Here is a 19,457-nt window from a genome sequence, read left to right as displayed (position 1 = left end):
CCCTGGATTAGATTTGCATGAATGCGAGCTGCAATGGGTGTCTCTGGAACGCATTATGATAAATGATCGTCGTTCTTTGTTTGGAGTTGGCTCTTGGGTGTGAATACATTGTACCTCTGGCCATGAGTATTAACTATTGTGGTGCCTACGTTGATGAGTTCACCATTGTAAAGGACCGAGGCTGCGCTCATCAGTAGAATGAAAGAACATAATCAGCAGCTGGACCATTCCTGAAGAAAGCGTTTCTCTCTGTTTCTAAACTTTGCACCTGGTCTTCTGTTGAAAAATTATACCTATTAGAAAAAACTTCATCTGCATAGCTTTGTGAATCTGCACCGGTGTTCGCTTCTACTTTTTTTTTTACAAAAACCTTGTGCTTATGCCCCTGTCAACAAAGCAATCCGACTCACTGGAGGTTCTTCCTTTAACTGTATAATTTATAAAAATTTCTGGGCTCTAATGTCAGGGGTCAAGCAACGGGAAGTGGCATCGGCCTCCTGCACCATTTGAGACCGACGATGGATGTTGCATGTTTCCAGTTTTTACGGCTGTTATAGAAATCCACTGACTAGAAATCTTTTAAGAATTCATTTCTTTTGAAAGAAGCAAGATGAATATACTGAGATTAAAGTTCTAGAGACCAGACGTGATAAATTTCAAAGCACAGAACTGTCTGCGCAACAAATGTCTGGACTGGGCAAATTCCCAATACCATAAAAACAAATTATTAGGTAGGGTCAGAGGCGATTTTTAAAGGCCTAATGGGATAATGTGCCCCAGACAAATGAACTCTACAAACCAAAGATATCCCACAGTCTACAAGATAATAGAGAGCTTTTGAAATTTCCCTTGATCAGGACTGCCACAAAATGTAACCGAAAAAGAAAAATAATAAATAATTTTTCGGATTCCCATCACTCACCCAGCCAGGTGACATGCTTCATCATCTCGGTCTCCTCTGACAGTCAACCTAGTGACTTAAAGGGCTACAACTCCATCATAGTGGTGGAGGAGCCCGAGGATGTTTTTAATCTCTATTAAGGGCAGTTTGTCTGATTACCCAGATATGAGGTGATTGATTTGCTCTCCTCCTTTTCTTCTAGTTTGCTCAGTTTATCTCTCTCCTCTCTTGTTGTTTCTTCTCCTCTTGGCTCTTTACTCTTGCTGTCTCTCATCTCTAACACTGCTGCCGACTGTGACCCCTGTCGTCAGCCTGTACATGTCCCTGCTATTTTGAACTCTGCGTTTTCCTGTTGTCATTCCTAATGAAGCGAAAGATGACGTGTTTTACTTTCTTACCTACACTGAGTGCAAATACAAAATGAAAATGCTTTTTTGCATATATTAATCAGTGTGGTATGACTGGGTTTATTGCGGAACAGGCGGCTGCTTGAGCACAGCAGGTCATGTCACTGCTAGTGCTGCCTGTAATTAGCAGGTACAGGGATAGCGGTGGCATCGGCATTCACTGCTCAGCTTGCTGTGATCCGGTCTGCTACAGCACAGGCATTGTCTCCAGCAGTAATGCTGCCAATGCCGGTGAGTATGGCTGTGGTGCCTACTGGACTCACTCATGCTCAGCAGTTACCATGCTGGGGTGCAGCACACAGATTCTACTGGTGACACCATGGCGCACAAAGGTTTTGTTGGGCCACAGCTGCATCAAGCACATTGAGGATAGCAGCAATGTAGGGCTGCCAGATATGCTACTCTGGCTACGCAACAAGTAGAAAGTCCGCAATTACTTTAATTTATTCTTCCTCAAGAACCCTCGCTCCCAAGTTCCAAATGCGCTCTTGCAGCTTCCATGCCTCAACTCAGTCATGAGCCAGCCCCCAGCTACAATTATTCAATAGGAGGTTTAGGCTCAGGCAGTGGCAGGGTGCAGCAGACTAGGGGAATTGAATGCAAGCCATAGTTTGTCGATGACATCTTAGATTTGTGAACAGCGTGATGACATCATCACTAACGTGGTGATACACAATCATGCCTGCCTGAACAGGCGTATGCCGGCCTGCCTATGAACATTTACCAGCCAGTCACCATGCAATGTATGTTATTCTTTTTATTTTTAATTGAACAATTAATATTGAGACCACCACCTGCAGGTTCAGAAATTGTAGCCCCTGCCCTGTGAAAGAAGTGCAGGTGCTGAGCACCTGAAAGCACCTGCTCAAATTAAGCACTGCGTATATGGCAGCGCCCCTTTTCGCCAGTTAAAAGATGTGGTAGCCCATCTTGTACTCTGTAGAGGTTTCGACCATTCCCATTTAGTAGATGGAGGTGGTGGAAAGCTCTCCCAGCCCTGGCCCTCACACTGGGCAGCACAACTAGCAGCTCCCCATTGCGATGCGTAGAGGTAGTGGCACCTCTTGCATAGAATATAGGAATATGGCATCCCTGGAAATCTTGAACGTTTTATAGTTTCTATACGATAAAGATGTTGGTGATGCCCACTTTTAGCAGTTCGTGTTTGCAGCAGTGTCGTGTGCAGTGGTAGAATGTTGTTGTAGCTTACCCTTGCTCAAGCAAGACCACCATGGGAGGCAGATCCTTCTCATACCTAGCTGCTAAAACATGGAACTCACTCCCCGCTCACCTTCGCCTCACCCAAAACCACCTAGCGTTCAGAAAGCAGCTTAAAACGTGGATATTTGACAAATAATCTTCCTCCCCTTCCTAAGCGCCTTGAAACCCTCCGGGTATGTAGTGCGCTATACAAATTTTATGACTTGACTTGACTTGACTTGTAGCTAATACGTTTTTTAGTGATTCCTTGTGCATCCACCAAAGTTTGTTGCTGGTCATCCTACATCTCTTTGAGGTTTTAGTGTCTCTTTTCTATTGCATCTCTGCTCTTTTACCCACAGAAATTGCTTTATTTATCAAGATCTTCTTCAAAGCCTGTGAGGATGGATCCACCTTGTGTGAATACTACAGCCTCAAGAACTTATTTGAACGACCCGTTTGTGAAAAAAGCCCTCCACATTCCTCCTGAGGCCCCAGTCTGGGAAGTCTGCAGGTAAAGCTCTACAGCATCCGACAATCCATTAAGGGTATAGTTGGGGGTCTGTTAGCCTCATGTTTAAGTAGCCCTCTCCTGAATATAGCAGGGTCATATCTGTTTTGCATTATCTATTCCATCCACTATAACGTCCATGTCTGACTCTTAGCCTTTCTCACATCTAGTGAAGAAACTTTTTCCATTTGTGCCCTGCACCCTCCCCTGTACTTCCTCCAACCCACTCCTTCTGTCTCTGTAACTGCCTCTGTCTCTTCAATTGCATTGCTTCTCTCTGGTTGTTCAGTTTAGTGCTTCCTGATGCTGCTTTGATTTGACTATTTTTTTGTGCACAGTTCACAGGTTTATCAGGGATACACACGCGTGGTAGATAGCTTGGAGAAGCAGTACTTGAAGCTGCTGAGTGCTATGGTAAGCGGGAATGTCTTAAAGTTTAACTAGAATCAGATGAAATTGAAACTCTGCAAACTAAACCAATCCCTCTGTCTCATCTTAGAAATATAGGGTTCTGATTTATAATGGTGATGTGGACATGGCATGCAACTTCCTGGGAGATCAGTGGTTTGTGGAAGGGCTGCATCAAAAGGTAAGCTTTGCAGATACTAATTGCAGGCCACAGCATTCATGTGATGTCTAGTGTGTGGAAGTGGCTCTGGCTATGTTCCAGTGGCACTGATTATCAGAATGGACTATTGCGTCATGACTATTAGTGTGCTCCATTGGAGGTGATGTGGTAAGGTAGTGGGGTGAAGTGGGCTGAATCATGTAAAGTCACTGCCTTTTTGTTGAATATTCGTATCCAATGTTCTTCAGGTGCAGGTAAACCGCAGAGTGTGGAAGTACCAAGATGAAAACGGACTGCAAGTTGGAGGATTTATCAAAGAATTTCCCAACATAAGTTTTCTTACAGTCAAGGTAAGCTCTGCTAATTCATCCGTGCATTGGTCGTCTGTCTGCTTCCAGCTGAAACATTACAATGCCCAGAATATTTGTTGTCACTGACTTCACAATTGTGGGTCTGATGTATATGGATTTTGCCAAAGGTGCATATTGACCAACAGGCCACCAACCAGATCCATCTCTGTGCATATTACCTGTGCAATTAAGTTTAATGTGTGAACAAACTACAAGGAGATCCCCCGAGGCTCGTGCCCTACACACACTCAACTGTTCCTTCTTGTGATACTCATCGCTTCTTCCACTTTCTTATAGCCCTAAGATTCAACCTGCTCTGTGTTGCTGGGCCCATTTTAATTCTAATCCCATCTCCCATCCTAATCAGTTTATGCCTTTCGCTGACACATTTAATCACCAACCTGTTTTGTGATCTCTTTACTCCTATGAACCCTAAATCCTTAACCTCTCTCACACCTCCAGGAAGTCCAGCCTCTTCTCTGCTTTCAAAGTCCTAATATACTCTTCCACAATTCCCCGGTTTCTCTAACACCTACTACCTATTCCTAATACATTCCCAACCTCTCTGTTGCAAACCCCTTTATATTCTCCTTCGGAGCCTTGTACTCTTCATTTTACTGATATTCAATGAAACTATTCTTTTCTCTTCCAGCTTAATCTTCCACCATGATATTTCCAGTCTCCTTTTCCTCCTCTCACCCTGCAAGTTTTTTTTCTCCCACAACTTCATGAAGTTTTCTGTTAAGACTTTTGAGTTTCACAAAGTATAAAGATGTGGTACACCTCAGCTTAAAGTAAATTGGGTAGGAAAAAAACGTTGAAAAAGAAGGCTCTGACAAAAAAAGATTTTATAAAATTGGTTTCATGCATATTAAAATTTTTTTCTTAATGCTGGTCATCCTCTGGGACCGCTTAGTACAAAGGTTGCTACGCAGATCTATAGCTAAATCGACAGAGGCATCATGAAAGTTCTTGAGGCAAAAGACTAGTAGATACATTTTGATTAAAAAAAAAGCTATGACTTTGTAAATGAGTTCGTTTTCTGGGTCTCTGCTTAGGAAATATACGCAATGAGAGGTTGACATGCATTTCATTACACTCTTAATTAAAAAAAAATGTTAGGTGATTTTAAAAAAAACAAATGGAAAACTCTGTTGGCAGGTGAATTTGCGGGTTAAATTGGAGAAGCCTATAGACTTTTCAATGTAAAGCTCTAAATGTGTGTTATTAAATATTTTTAAGGTCAATATTTCCCTAGTGTCAGAGCAATGCTGAAAGACCTTGTACTGACATTCCAGTTATTTGTTATACATGACGCTGTCATTAGTTAAGCTTGTACATTGGAGATCAGTTTCATTGTAGGGTAACTAAAATGGTTGTAATTGGTCTGTTGTGGAGCTGTCATGTCGGAAACTGTGGTGGGAATCGTTTGTTTATATTTCTGATGTGGACATTTACTTCAGTCTCAATTGAATTCTCTACAGTTCCACCTGTTCCTGGTCTGTAGCTGTAGAACCTGTTGACATTTGTGAAGTCCCCAAAAACCTGGTGATTTAGCTGCTAACTGCGACATACTCCTCTAGGTTCTTTAGTAGTAGTAGTAGTAGTATCAATACCCGGTTGTAATTAGCCTGGTTGTTCTAAAATATACTTATTGCACAGATTAATATCTCCTACGTGCAATACTGGAGCTGGAAACTACTTTTGAAGCCACAGCTCTCCAGTGCCTCTCCAGTGCCTCCAGGTTGCTATGTGTGCCTTCAACCACTAGTGTTCTGACAGGAGTAGGAACTGGAAGGCAGTAACTCACATGCTGGCGTCCGCTCCTGTTTTTCTTGCCTTATTGATGCGTACCTACTCATGTAAAGCGCTTCGATACCTCTGGGTGTAGCCAGCGCTATATAAAACTTTTCAAATAAAAAAATACTAATAAAGTACCCGAAGGTCTTATTGGTGCTTCACTAATTTACATTTCTTTGCTTTTGAAAGCAACTGTTAAAATGTCTCGTTAAGTTTGTCACACACACTGTAAAAAGATGTCTATTCAGATACACATGACATCTGTATATGGAGTTTTGGATCTGACCATGATCTCTCAGCGTGTGACTCCTGTTCTATTCAGTACAGTGTGACTGATTTTCAACATGCAACTTCAATTTTGTCCCTACATACCTCCCGCTCCCTCACCAGATCTAATTGTGGATCAGTTGTACTGCTGAGGAGTGTGTTCCTGTCTTTTATCCTTTTCATAGTCAATGTCCTTGGTTTCAGTAGTTGACTATCTGCAAGGCCCTTATGGCTCTAGGACAAGTTAAAGGCTCTGTAGTCTCCAGTAATGTATTTCAATTCTGGGACACACATTTTCCCAAATTGCTTTTTTACTCCTTGCTGACAATGTGAAAATGTCTCCATAACAGGTATCCTCCCACTGATTCTTAGTTTGGATATTCTAGATACTAGCTGTGTATTGCCTGTTACTCTCCTTCATAATGTTTCGACTTTGGCTTAGAGGCATGTGATTTTGTCCCTTGTTGCCCTTTACATGACTCAGTGTCTGATCTGTGTGGGTCTGTATCTTTCTGCTTCTCCTAAATCACAGCACACATCAACTTGTTTAAATGTCTTTAATTGTGATGCAGCAGGCCTCTCACCATTGAATGCCTCCCTGTACAGTTACGGTCCCAAATCCGGGTTTCCGACCAGTGGGGTGTAGAGGGAGGTGTATTTTTAAGCCCTACATAATCTCCTATGGTGTTCCATACTTTTAGGGTCACCCTGGTTATTAGGGAATGCACTAAGCTTTGAGATCTGTGTTTAGGCGTACTTGTGGAACTTACCACAAGGGGCCTACCACTAAAAATTATTGATAAAGCACCAATGGCGCCCCATTTCTGCTTTTGATCATTCCAATAAGTAGGTCAGGTGGTTATTCCCCACAGGAGGGGCCAAGATTCATGGATGGTCGTTGCTGTTGTGTGAAAATCCGGTCGTCACTGGATGGATCGTCGTGAACTATTGCAGTTGGGGCAAAGTTCAGGTCTTGCGTTACTGGTCGTTGGCGGTGGTCACTGCCAGCGTGAAGAGAAGGTATCGCTGGAACTTTGAGTTGGTGGTTGTTGTGGATGGCAGAGTTTTTTGCCCAAACTGGCCCCTTTGTGGTCGTAAGAAGCCCAGACTGCAGGATTTTCACCATTTACTTCAGGAGAAGCTCTCACCGGTGGCAGTCAGGAGTCCAGGGCCTAGGGGGAACCGCTAGGTGATAAATCCAGCAGAGCCAAGCAGCAGGGACAGTTGGAGCTGGGCAGTTTCAGGGAAGCCTCTGGAAGCTTTTTGTGTCCCTAAAGCTCACACAGGAAGGCAGCCAATTGACCCCTGGAGTCCCCCTGGGTAGCCTAGGGTCAAGGCAGTCGGGACCAGGCTTCCTTCTCAGACAGCTGGGCACTCATTCCAGCAGCATGGCAGTCCTTCTAGCAGGAGGGACATTTGTCTTCTGAATCGTACACAGGTCCAGGGGTGTCCTGTAGGTCCTACTTTTATCCTGGTGCCCGCCTTTGTGTGAGGGGTAATTCCCTGACCTACCCCCACAACTGGTTCTGGTCAATTCTTTGCCCTTCCCTTGGACCTTGCTACATACTTACAAAGGCAAGAGCTGCCCTCTGGTGTTTGGTTCTATTTTTGTGCTGTAGGCAGAGCCCTTGAAATGTAATCAGGGCAGGGTACACCTTCTCCTCACCATCCTGTCAGGAAAATCCCCTCTGCTCGCAGCTAGGTTCCCTTTGTTTCACTGTCTGGATGCAATACGCAAACCCCCAGCAGCTAATTCATTTACAGCCATATGACCCAGGACACTAGCAGTAAGGCACAGTTGGATTAGACAAGAAAATGCCAACTTCCTGAAAGTAGCATTTTCAACATTGTAACATAAAATTCGACTTCACCATAAAAGAGGCTTATAAATTATGATTCATATGAGTGTAAACGGTAAGCATATCTTTATCTGCTCCCAATCTGAACTAAAAAGACACAACATTGATGGATGGAATGCAGCGCAAATCAAAACATTCACCCCCACTCAAGAGATCTGGGTTAAATCAATTGTTCTTTTGTTCACCATGCCACCCAGTTTAGACCTGGCCATATGCAAATCAGTCTTGACCCTCTGCCAATCTGAACTAAGCACTTAATGTAATAAGTTAACCCAATGTTACTCAATTGGAGAGACAGGCTTTACAACAGTGAAAAACAACGTTAGGAGATTTTGACTGCCAGGACAAGTAAAACTTAAACAGTTTTGTTCTACTTTTCACATGCATTCACCCTGCCCTATGAGCCTTTAGGGCCTACCTTAGGGGTGACTTGTATGTATTAAAAACGAATGTTTAAGCCTGACAAACTGCTTATTTTGTAAGGTGGAAATGACCGCTTAAACCTGCACTACAAGCTGCAGTGGCAGTCCTGAGACATGTTTTTAAAAGTTACTTTAGTGGGTGACATAATGACTGCTGCATCCCCTAGGTACAAGTAGTACCATTTACCAGGGAAATAAGTTAATTCAATTTGCCAATTAGGAGTAGGCCAATTTCACCATGTTTTAGGTAAAGAGCAAAAGCACTTTAGTGGTAAAGTGCACAGAGTCCTAAAATCAACAAGAAACAAATTTAGTAAACAGGAGGGCTGGCGGCAAAAATGTTTGGGGGATGGCCCTTCCGAGAGGGCCAGGTCCAAAATTACCCTTATGCGAACATGTACTGCCATTTACTAGGGACTGAAAAATAAATTAATCTGCCAGTGTTGGCCAATTTTACCATGTTTCAGGGAGAGAGCACAAGCTCTTTAGCAGTGGTTAGAAGTGGTAAAATGCAGAGTCCTAAAACCAACAAAAAACAAATTCAGAAAACGGAAGAGGTGAAAGCAAAATGTTTGGGGTGACCATGCCATGAGGTCCAGGTCCAGTAACAAGGTAGAATAGATCTGGTAACTAATTGATTAATGTAAAGAAATAATCAATTACTGTAGGAAAAATTAAAAAATGTTCTCGCATTTTATCCGGTCCGGCTGTTTTTAGAGCCTACTGGCCTGGTCTTGAGAGCGCTCAAACTGGTAAAGACCAGGTACTGTGCTCATTCAGAAAGTGAATGAGCAATAAAGATGCATTTGAATCTTGTTATCTTGTCATGTTTGCAGTGTGTTCAAAGACAGAGGTCAGATGTCTGCTTATGTCTTTCAAATTGCTGCTTCTTTTATCCTGTAGATAGGTGTTTACAAAAACCTTTAACTTTCCCATCAGAGAAAGAAAAGTAAAGTGAACTATCTTGACAGTCATGGTGTGGTATGACCGTGAAATGAAGGGCTGTAGGATGTCCGTTGTTCCTAAAGCATAGTGCTTATATAGCTTGTAAGTGAATTGAACACAATTCAAAACCTATTTCAGTAGATAGGAAAGCAGTTTTTTTGTAATTCAGAAGTGTAATGGAAACAAAGATTTTAATTGGAGCAAAACAAATAACACTTATTTTTTTTTTACTTGCTGATGTGCAAGTACATTTTTGCTGAAACCGATTTCCTCACATTGTTTGTACGCTATATAGTTTTATCAATAAAACTGCATGTCAGTGGGAAAGTTTGTGACCATTTCAATGGAATGCGCTGTCTGTAAATTGACAGTGCACTACCACAAGCTTTAGTAATATATTTATTAAGAGTGAGAGTTTTTAAACATTAACTGAGAAACATTCCTGCCCGGCCCTAATGACAGTGCTATTACTGTACTAAGAAGCACGTTTGGGGCCGGGTGTACCCTATATCTGGGCTTGATTTTTATTATAAATGGAGCAAAAGATTAGTCTATTAAATCAAACAAAATAGTTTATTTACAGCAGACATGCTGAACAAGCGTATTTCTTTTTTTTTATATAAATCTTTTTATTATTATAAAGCAAAAATAAACAGACATATCAGGTGCCATAAATACATCCGATGTTAACAGGGTGAGTTGGTACAAAAGACAGGATAGACTTGAAACAGCAAAATTCTTCGAGAGGTCCGCAATATTAAGCACAGAAGTAGAATTGACAGTAATATAGTCGCTAAACAGTTTAGAAGCGGATCCTCAAAACCTACTCACCCGCAAATCAAACAGCAGGAGAATCATGGCAACCTGACACTAGAAGTTAAGGATCAGAGTCCGGATATTACGACAATAGTACATGTATAGGAAAGACTAGGAAAAAAAAAAGGAAAATAATATGGACGATAACAAAAAGAAAACCATAAACCCATCCCCCCACCCTGCACCCCTGCAAATGTTTACCGCCTAACCCCCAGTAGCAGCGTGCCTGTCGCCGGAACTAACTATGTTCTAAAAGAAGAAATCTACCAGAGTAGAGAAGAGAAGTGGAGGAGGGCATATTTGTATGGGCCCCCGGTCGCCCCTCCCCCCACCAGAATCATGAATCCCCAAATTAAATCCAAGAAATCTACCGGATAACAAACATGTGTCTCTACAAGGGGAACATCAATCACCGCCCAGCCAATCCAAGTCATAAGTTTAACAGATCTCGTGTCCATCGTTCTTAAATAAAACCCAGTCTTTCAAACTCAACCTTGCCCCTTACGATCAGACGCAGGAGTCCCCTCTGGACAAACCACCTCTGCCACCGGACAGTTCGAGGACAAAGAAAATGTAAGAGAATTCAATGCAATACAAAGTAGAAGAACGAGAGTGCTGTGAGCACCGACCAGTCCAGAGACTCCCCTCCCCGTTATGAAGTCCCAACGTTGATCCTTCCGCCATCTTAGCGGCTCCGATGTATAGGGGAGTGACACAGTTCCATTCCGATAACCGTTCTCATCAAAAGTCTCTAAAATGGGAACAACAATTAGTTCTTCCATAGGCGGCAGAGGTCGTACGCTTAGTGGTCCATTGGTGGCATAGAGTTTGTTCTCATCGTCCATGAGACTGGGCAAAGGCACCAACACATCCCACAGTACGGGGTTTACTTTCTCCAACAGAGTGGCCATCGTGGGTGTCTCGGTCGTCACCGTTTCTTGTAGTGGAGCAGGGTCCGGTCCAATTTGTGCTGACTCAGACAAGCACATCGTCATCTTCTGAATACGCTCTTCGACGTATACATGAATAGACTCAATGGCTGCCAACACAGTTTGTAGCGATGGGTCACTCTCGGTCCGCTCCTCTGCTCTGCGATCGGAACCCAGTCATGATCGCTTCCCCTTTCGAACTCTATCTCTCAGAGAGGGAACGGGCGAGTCGGGAATAGTCGACTACGGAGGGAGAACTTTCAATGTTTCCGATGAAATCTCAGGTCCACAACCGCAGGCGGAGACCCTGACCCAGCGAACACCAGCGGGCCCTTTACCGGGTCACCGGGCAGGACCCCCGTCCACAGCCGCGACCGTTGAGCTGTCTCCCCTCCTCCGACTTTCACAATGGCAGCCAAACGTCATCCACGGCAATCCGAGAAAGCGAAAGAAATGTTCCCACTCCGGTGGACCGGACCCAAGCACACCACCGCAGCCGATGTTGTTTAACTGAAACCCGGATGGGCCAGTACTCGAGACCCCGGCTTCCGGACAGATCTAGGCCGCAAACTTCCACTCGACGTAACTTCGTCAGCCGAACAGATAAAAAGTTCGGAATAGCTCCATTAAGCTCACGGCAGGTTCATAAACACGGTGGCTGGGCGCAAGAACAGGATAAATGACAGGATATTCCGGCGAGAGTCAGAGGTCAGCGGAGCCGGGAGCCTACGTGGCCATCTTGGTTGCTAGGGTGGCTCCTCCCCCTGAACTAGTATATTTCAAGGTGCTCTTGTGAGGAGGAAGAAAAAAGACCTGCATTTCTGTTAAAATATTTATAATATTTTGAGGTCTGCAAGCTGCCCTAGATCTTGTCCATCTTTTTTGGAAAGCCCCAACCATGTATACTGTCTTCTCTGCCATGCACCAATTCATATCCCATCCTTAATCATCACTGGTACATTGCCTCCCCATTGCTGTGCTGTATTTAGTTGTGCTACAATAATACCCTTATTGATAAATACTTTTTGATATCGGATTACGTCAATTTCTAGCAACATGACTGCAGCTTCTAAATTTAATGACCATCACAATTTCGGCTCCAGTTCCTTACACACCTGCCTGCAATAGCTCTATAATTTGGCAGCCCAATGGAATAGAATATGTTGGTATGTGCAAGTCAGCCCACATCCCAGTAGACAGACCTTGCTGGTACATCGGCCAAATGTCTGCATCATGACCGCTTTAGAGTCAGTATGGTGGGGGATTTTAAATTGGATTCATAGAAATCCCAGCTTACACTTCACATGGAAATAGGAGTGTGGCCTCTCTTGGTCCATATTTAGAACAGCCGACTTCTCGTTCCCACTGTGCTTTGATGCTTGGCCGGTTCTGCTGTGATTTAATCATAAAGGTTAAATACACCTGTGATGCTGCTTTTTCTGCCATTTCAATGTCCATTGCTCTATACTTACTCCAGTATTGGAACTTTAAGAGATTAACTTGCTTTAATCATTCCCCGTCGTCAAGATGAGAGTCCCCGGTGTGTATATATAAAATACCAATGCATGAAATAGCAATGCAAAGCCATTACAAACCAGAAACCAGGCCTAGGCCCATTCCAGGTTTTTAACATATCCACCTCTTTTTGTAAAAGAGACTAGATAAAATCAACTACTAACCAGATCAACCTCACCCTCTAGAACCCTCCTGAGAAAACCTCAGACCCTCAGATTTTCTACTGCACGTTATGCTAAGGAGTCTCCACTGAGCTCTGCTCAGTTTTGTCCTTTTTCCATTACTCTTGAGAGATTTTTCAACTATTTTCTTCACAACTACTACAGCTTTGATTTCATTCTCTGTTCCTCATGGCAGACAAAGAGAAAAAAGGCCTTTTTTAGAGCTTGTGCCACCTGCTCTAAGAAGAGGCTTTATGTGGATGACCCGCACAGGGACTGCATCTATTGCCTGTATCCAGACCGCAGGGCCAAAGATTTCAAGGTATGTTGTGCCTTTTCCACCAAGACCATGAGGGACGTCTCCTCACCGAGGTGAAAAGGAGAGAAAAGGACTTGCAACAGGAGTGACTGCAGTGAGAAAGTCGAGCTCTGTACCTTCACCTTCTCCTCCTGAGGGAAGAAAAGCCTTCAAAAAACCCTCCTCTGTTCCTACTGAGGCGAAACGGGCAACAAAAAGTTCCACCGTCGACGACTTTGTCGACAACACCGTTGACGAAGAAATTGCCATAGTCCTAATTGACGCGGAGTGAAAAGGCATAGTCTCCTCAGCTCACTCTGGCTCCGACGACAGGATCGTCTCCGAGAGCTTCCTTGCTTTCAACGTCCACGGTTCAACCTTCATTGTCGACGGAGGCGAAGATTGATGCTGTGTCAGCAGTGCTGTCAAAGATTTTGTCGTCAAGAATGACGACTGCTGTGGTGACTGACGACCGCAGCAACGGCGACGACAGTACTGTCTATGGCAATATCTACATCATCGAAGATACCATTGGCTACCTCATTGCGAGAGAAAAATTCTGTGGAAATTTATCAGGAAGCATCATATAACTCCTGAGCTCACTTCCCCTAGCAAACTTACACCTCCACCACCTATTCACCTCCTGGAGGAAGAAGATTCAGATGAGGAAAGTTCATTTGGTTATGCACATAGCCCTTCAGAACTGCACGTTAAGTGCCAAGATCTGGATTCTGAAGATGGAGATGGATATGGAGAAGAACAGGACTATGATCCGTCCCAGACTACCATAGAGGTTATCAAGAGGATATGGTCTGTATGCCGTCCTCCTTGATTTCAGACTTGCAGTTTATGCTCTCTGACTATAAACTGAGATTTCCGACACCAACTTCAGCTCAGGAACAAGTCTCAGTTCCCACTGGTCCACCTGCAGGGCCTTCCACGCCCTGGCTGCTACCACCACCACTGCAATTGATGGAGGATCCACCATCAGCTGCTCCCTTATCCAGGATGATACCTCAGATGACGACCAAGGAGATACAGATCTCCCTGACCCACATAGGGAATGGGATGAATATATTATACCTACTCCTGCTTCCCCTTCACTGGTTTCTGTAGATTCTCCACCTGGCGACATAGGCGGTTCCTGCAATCTGCTGGAAAGGGCAGGCCAAAAGGTTTGATCGGCCTATGCCTTCTGTGCAGTCTGAGTGGTTCTTATATGGCTTTAAGGAACCCTTTAAGAAGTCTGTAAGAATCATTCCCATTGTCAATCATGTATGGGAAGAGAAGCTTAAAGTCGTGAAGACCCCATCCACGGTGGTCCTGGTGCTTCCTTGATTGGAAAAGAAATATAAAGCCCCAGAGTATAGATGGCTTGCCTTGTGAGTTAGCCAAAACCGGACTCAGTCATATCACAGGCAGCGCAGCGGAAGTAAAAAAAAATCCGGCAGCTCCTCTAACTACGCCTCCGGACAAATAAGGCAGACGCTTGGAAAATGTTGGCAAGAGGGTTTCCTCTTTCAAGCCTGTTTGTCAAAGCGGCTAACGCTTTAGCCATTTTGGGCTGCTACGACCACCAGATGTGGTGTGATCTATCTCCTTACCTCAACCAACTGCTTGAAGACAGCAGGGCCAAGCGGACGCTTCAGTACTGCAAGGTCCCTTTTCGGGGAGCAAGGGATAGAAGTCTTCCTTCATACAGAGGAGGGTACCAGCAATATCGGTACTCCTCGTATTCACCTGCCACGCAGTCTTACTGCCCATAGTACAACCAGCGGCAGGGTCAGTTCACAACATATTCAAAATCGGCACTCAGAGGAAGAGCAGGACGTCAGGGGAAGGATTCCTCTAGGCGTCGGTAGCGGCTTGGAGGCTCTGACTACTGTTCCTCCCCCTTATCAAACACCTGTGGGGGGCATGATCTTCCTCTACTTCCAAAATTGGCCACAGATAACTTCAGATCGTTGAGTGTTCAACATAGTCCAATTTGTCCACACGTTGGAATTTGTTCATCCTCCTCTAATCAACCCCCTCGCTCCAGCTTCACAAAACATTTCCGTCTCCTGTGCCTAGAAGTCCAACAAATGTTGCTGAAAGGGGCGATAGAACCGGTCCCTTTATCCCAAAGAGGCGAGGGTTTCTATTCCCGGTTCTTTCTAGTTCGAAAGACTGTCGAAAGTGGCGCCCTATTCTAGACCTGAGGGATCACAATATCTATTTCATCAAGCAGTCGTTCTGAATGATCTCCTTACAGAACATACTTCGACTTTTAAATTCAGGAGATTTCATGGCCACTTTGGACCTAGAGGACGCATTTTTTCACATTCCCATTCATCCATCGCACAGGAAGTTCCTTCGCTTTACAGTAGCCAAGAGCCGCTTTCAATTCAGGGTCCTCCCCTTCGGCCTTAGATCGACACCAATAATTTTTACAAAAATGTTAGCTCCAGTAGCGGCTTTCCTAAGAAAACAGCAGCACCAGGTGTTCCCCTACCTGGACGACTAGTTGCTAAAGGCTCCTTCCAAGGCTGCAACCTAGAATTCGGTGGCAGCTAGTACAATGCTGTTCAAGAGTCTGGTTTTTACCCTCAACAGAGAAAAGTCAAATTTGTGCCCGTCCAAAAACGCCAAATTCCTGGGAGCCATATTGGACACGTCCCTAAACAAGGTATTTCAGTCATTAGAAAGGCAAGCCAAACTGATGTCGATGGCCCATCTACTTCTAAAAAGAAGTCACTTTCAGTTTGCCTCTACAAGTCCCTTCTGGGATCCATTTCGTCCTACATTCCTCTTAATTCCTCACTGCAGACTACGTATGCGTCCTCTTTAGCAGCCACTAGACTTACAGTGGCGTAAGGTGGAAGGATCTTTCGAGAACATGATCACTATACCAATGAAAGAAGCCGCTTCATGGTGGTTTCACAAGGAGAATATTTGCCAGGGTCTCTCCTTCAAGGTCACCCCAGCTCCTCAGATAACTACAATGGATGCATCTCTGGAGGGCTGGGGAGCGGTCTTGCAGGACCTCCAGATAAGCGGTCGACGGCTACACCATCGTCTTTTGCATATCAATCTGTTGGAACTCAGAGTAATTTGCCTAGCCTTACAGGCTTTTCTCCCAAGAATAAAGAATTCATCGGTTCTACTAAGAACAGACAATACCACGGCCATGCATTATATCAACAAACAAGGCGGCACAAGATCCTGTCTGCTGTCTGCGGAAGCTCAAACTATCTGGGAATGGGTGATCCTACATGGGGTCTCACTGAAGGCGGAGCAACTACTAGGGAGTCTCCACGAGACGGCAGACACAATATGCAGACTAAAGTCAGTCTGCCATGAGTGGGAGCTGGACCAGAGGACACTGGAGGACATTTTCCGACTATGGGGAGACCGTCCATAGATCTCTTTGCTACACCAGAGAGCAAAAAATGCTGGTTCTGCACAAGCTTGCATCACCATCCGGGATCCTCGGGGAATGAGTTTTCCATGGCATGGTCAGGCGCCTTGGTTTACGCTTTCCCCCCCATTCCTCTGATCCCGAGACTTCTCAGGAAGTTGAAAATGAAACCCTGCAAAATGATCCTAATAGCACCGTCCTGGCCTCGCCAGTACTGGTACACAGAGCTTCTTCTCCTATCCTTGGAGCAACTGGTTCCCTTGGATCCTATTCCATCATTGCTGACTATGTCCTAGGGCCACGCACTGCATCTGGATCCTGTTCCCTGCAATTATCAGCGTGGCTCCTGAGCACAGAGAGTTTCTCAACCTAAAGCTCTCCACAGAATGTAGACATCCTTTCCCAAGCTCGTGCTCAAAGTACAAACAAAACCTACCGGATGAAGTGGAAGAGGATCTGTCACTAGTACCTAGAATCGGGAGTTCACCCTTTCTCCTTCGGCTCATGAAATTCTTCCTTACATCCTTTCCTTGGCAAAAGCTGGTCTGGCTCATTCATCTATTAGGGTTCACATTGCGGCCATCTCTCGCTTCAGAAGAACATCTTCAGGCACTTCTGTTTGGTCCGCAAGGATACTTAAAATATTTATGAAAGGGCTTTTTTGAGTCTTCCCTCCGGTGAAGCCTCCACCACCACTGTGTTATAGATAATTGGGTTGGACCCATGTAGTCAGTGGGACCTGGGTAAATAGTAGATATATATGTAAGGGGTCCCAGACCAAACACAACATGAATTATAAATGATCACAATATTTTAGTTAAATTGATCCAAAACAAATGTGGATGCACAGTGTTTCTATTTTCACCGCACCGTTTTAACCATTCAATGATCCAGAAATCAATAAAAATATACACAAGTTCAATGCGCCCACAGGGAAAGGGGAGAAAGTGCAGGGGAAAGGAAACAAAATTTGTTGATAGCTATACATCACTAGTCAAAGTTTCTCATGTGCATAAGTCCACAGATCAAAATCATAAAAGTTATAGATCCCCATATGAGGGGTCAAATACAGTGTACAAACATCAAAAACATTTTAGACAGAAGCTCCTAATCAGCTGTATACATCAAGCTATTGTCAGGAGTTCAAGTTTGTAGATGAAAGTCTACGTTTCGACCCAGAAAATGTAGGACAGTAGATCCTTACTACGCGTGTCTTCGTCAGGACGTGAGGGGAGGGTGGAGGGTAAGGTGGAGGGTAAGGTGGGGCTGTTCCTGGTGGGAAGTCAAATGGCCGCCTGAAAAAGCCTGGTCCGTGACTTTGGCTTTCATTGTGATGATTGCTGTCCGTATCTCTGCATTAAAGCATGGTCGGATTTGAAGAGTCGATCTTTTTGTAGCTCCTCCGTCGTAACGGGGTTTTTTTGATTCATAAAGTGAGAATATCACTTTAACACATCCGAAGGGATTATGTTGGTCGAGGAGCTTGCGAGCCAGCGTCTCTCCCCGTCAGCTGAAACCAGGAAGTGCTGCCCGGGACATTTTCTGGGTCGAAACATAGACTTTCATCTACAAACTTGAACTCCTGACAATAGCTTGATGTATACAGCTGATTAGGAGCTTCTGTCTAAAATGTTTTTGATGTTTGTACACTGTATTTGACCCCTCATATGGGGATCTATAACTTTTATGATTTTGATCTGTGGACTTATGCACATGAGAAACTTTGACTAGTGATGTATAACTATCAAAAAATGTGTTTCCTTTCCCCTGCACTTTCTCCCCTTTCCCTGTGGGCGCATTGAACTTGTGTATATTTTTATTGATTTCTGGATCATTGAATGGTTAAAATGGTGCGGTGAAAATAAAAACACTGTGCATCCACATTTGTTTTGGATCAATTTAACTAAAATATTGTGATCATTTATAATTCATTTTGTGTTTGGTCTGGGACCCCTTACATATATATCCACCAGCACTGTGGCACCTTAACGTGGTCTTGGCTCAGCTCATGAAACATCCCTTCGAGCCTATCCATAAAGTGAACTTAAAATTCCTGTCATGGAAGGTGACTCTTCTTCTTGCTCTGACATCAGCTTTAAAGGTTAGTGAGTTACAGGCGTTCCCTATCCAGGAGCATATTCTTCAGTTTAAGAATGACATGGTAGTAGTCCGTACTAACCCTAAAGTCATCCCGAAGGTGCTTTCGGATTTTCACTTAAATGAACCTGTGGTCCTAAAGACTTTTTCCCCTCAACCTACGACTCTGGCTGAGAGATCACTTAATTCACTTGACATTGTGTTGCCTGAAATTCTATTTCAGAAGAACTAAGGATTTCAGGAAGTGACCTCAGCTCTTGGTGGCTTACAAAGCTCCTCTTAAAGGATTTCCCCTTTCTAAACGAGGGATTGCACGTTGGATTTCCAGCTCTATCCAATATTCTCATCAATTAGCTGGGAAGCCCCTCGAGGGGAAGGTCCGTGCTCATTCCACGAGGGCAATCTCTTCCTCTACTGCCATTTTTGCTGGGGTACCTATCCGGGACATCTGCAGAGCAGCGACCTGGAAGAGTATCCATACCTTTACCAGACATTACTGCTTGGATGCTTCGACACGCAGCAACACTGCAGCGGGCCCAGCAGTCCTGAGGAACCTGTTTCAGTAAGCGGTGAGCTTTCCCCTCTTATCCCTCTTATCCCTCCTTCCTTCTTTTCATAAGATCCTCGCACTTTCTTTGAGTGTATTGCTTCTTACTATTTTTGTGTGTGTGTGTGTATATATGTATATATATGTATATATATGTGTATATATATGTATGTATATGTATATATATGTATATATATATATATATAAACGATTGGTTAAATACGAACTCAAGATAAGACTAAGAAAGCAAGAAAAATGTTAGCGCGACGAGCGGGATTACGCTCTTGGTAGGATACTGACCTTCGCGAAGAAATTTGATGCCCCCAGAGCAGCGATGAAGAAGAAGAATGCGACACCAATTGCTGAACCAGTTACATCGGAATCAAGTGTAACAGATAAAGAGCAATCAGGGGATGAGAGGCCTACCACAACCAATGAGTCGGAAGAATCCTTTTCATCAGGAA

General features: G+C 44.2%; 1 protein-coding gene across 1 annotated transcript in view; it reads left to right on the top strand.

The window, feature by feature from the left end:
* The window catches only part of CTSA (cathepsin A), a 69,059-nt gene that overhangs the window by 38,976 nt on the left and 10,626 nt on the right, over nucleotides 1-19,457 (top strand). The window contains exons 11-14 of the mRNA XM_086932571.1: nucleotides 2,871-3,022; nucleotides 3,358-3,433; nucleotides 3,519-3,608; nucleotides 3,836-3,937. Coding sequence (XP_086788697.1) covers nucleotides 2,871-3,022; nucleotides 3,358-3,433; nucleotides 3,519-3,608; nucleotides 3,836-3,937 — 420 coding nt within the window. The remainder of the gene's footprint in view (nucleotides 1-2,870; nucleotides 3,023-3,357; nucleotides 3,434-3,518; nucleotides 3,609-3,835; nucleotides 3,938-19,457) is intronic.

Source organism: Lissotriton vulgaris, chromosome 7 (genome assembly GCF_964263255.1).
Source record: "Lissotriton vulgaris chromosome 7, aLisVul1.2, whole genome shotgun sequence".
Classification (NCBI taxonomy): Eukaryota; Metazoa; Chordata; class Amphibia; order Caudata; family Salamandridae; genus Lissotriton; species Lissotriton vulgaris.
Note: the sequence above shows the minus strand (reverse complement) of the source record. Positions and strands in the feature narration are given on the sequence as shown.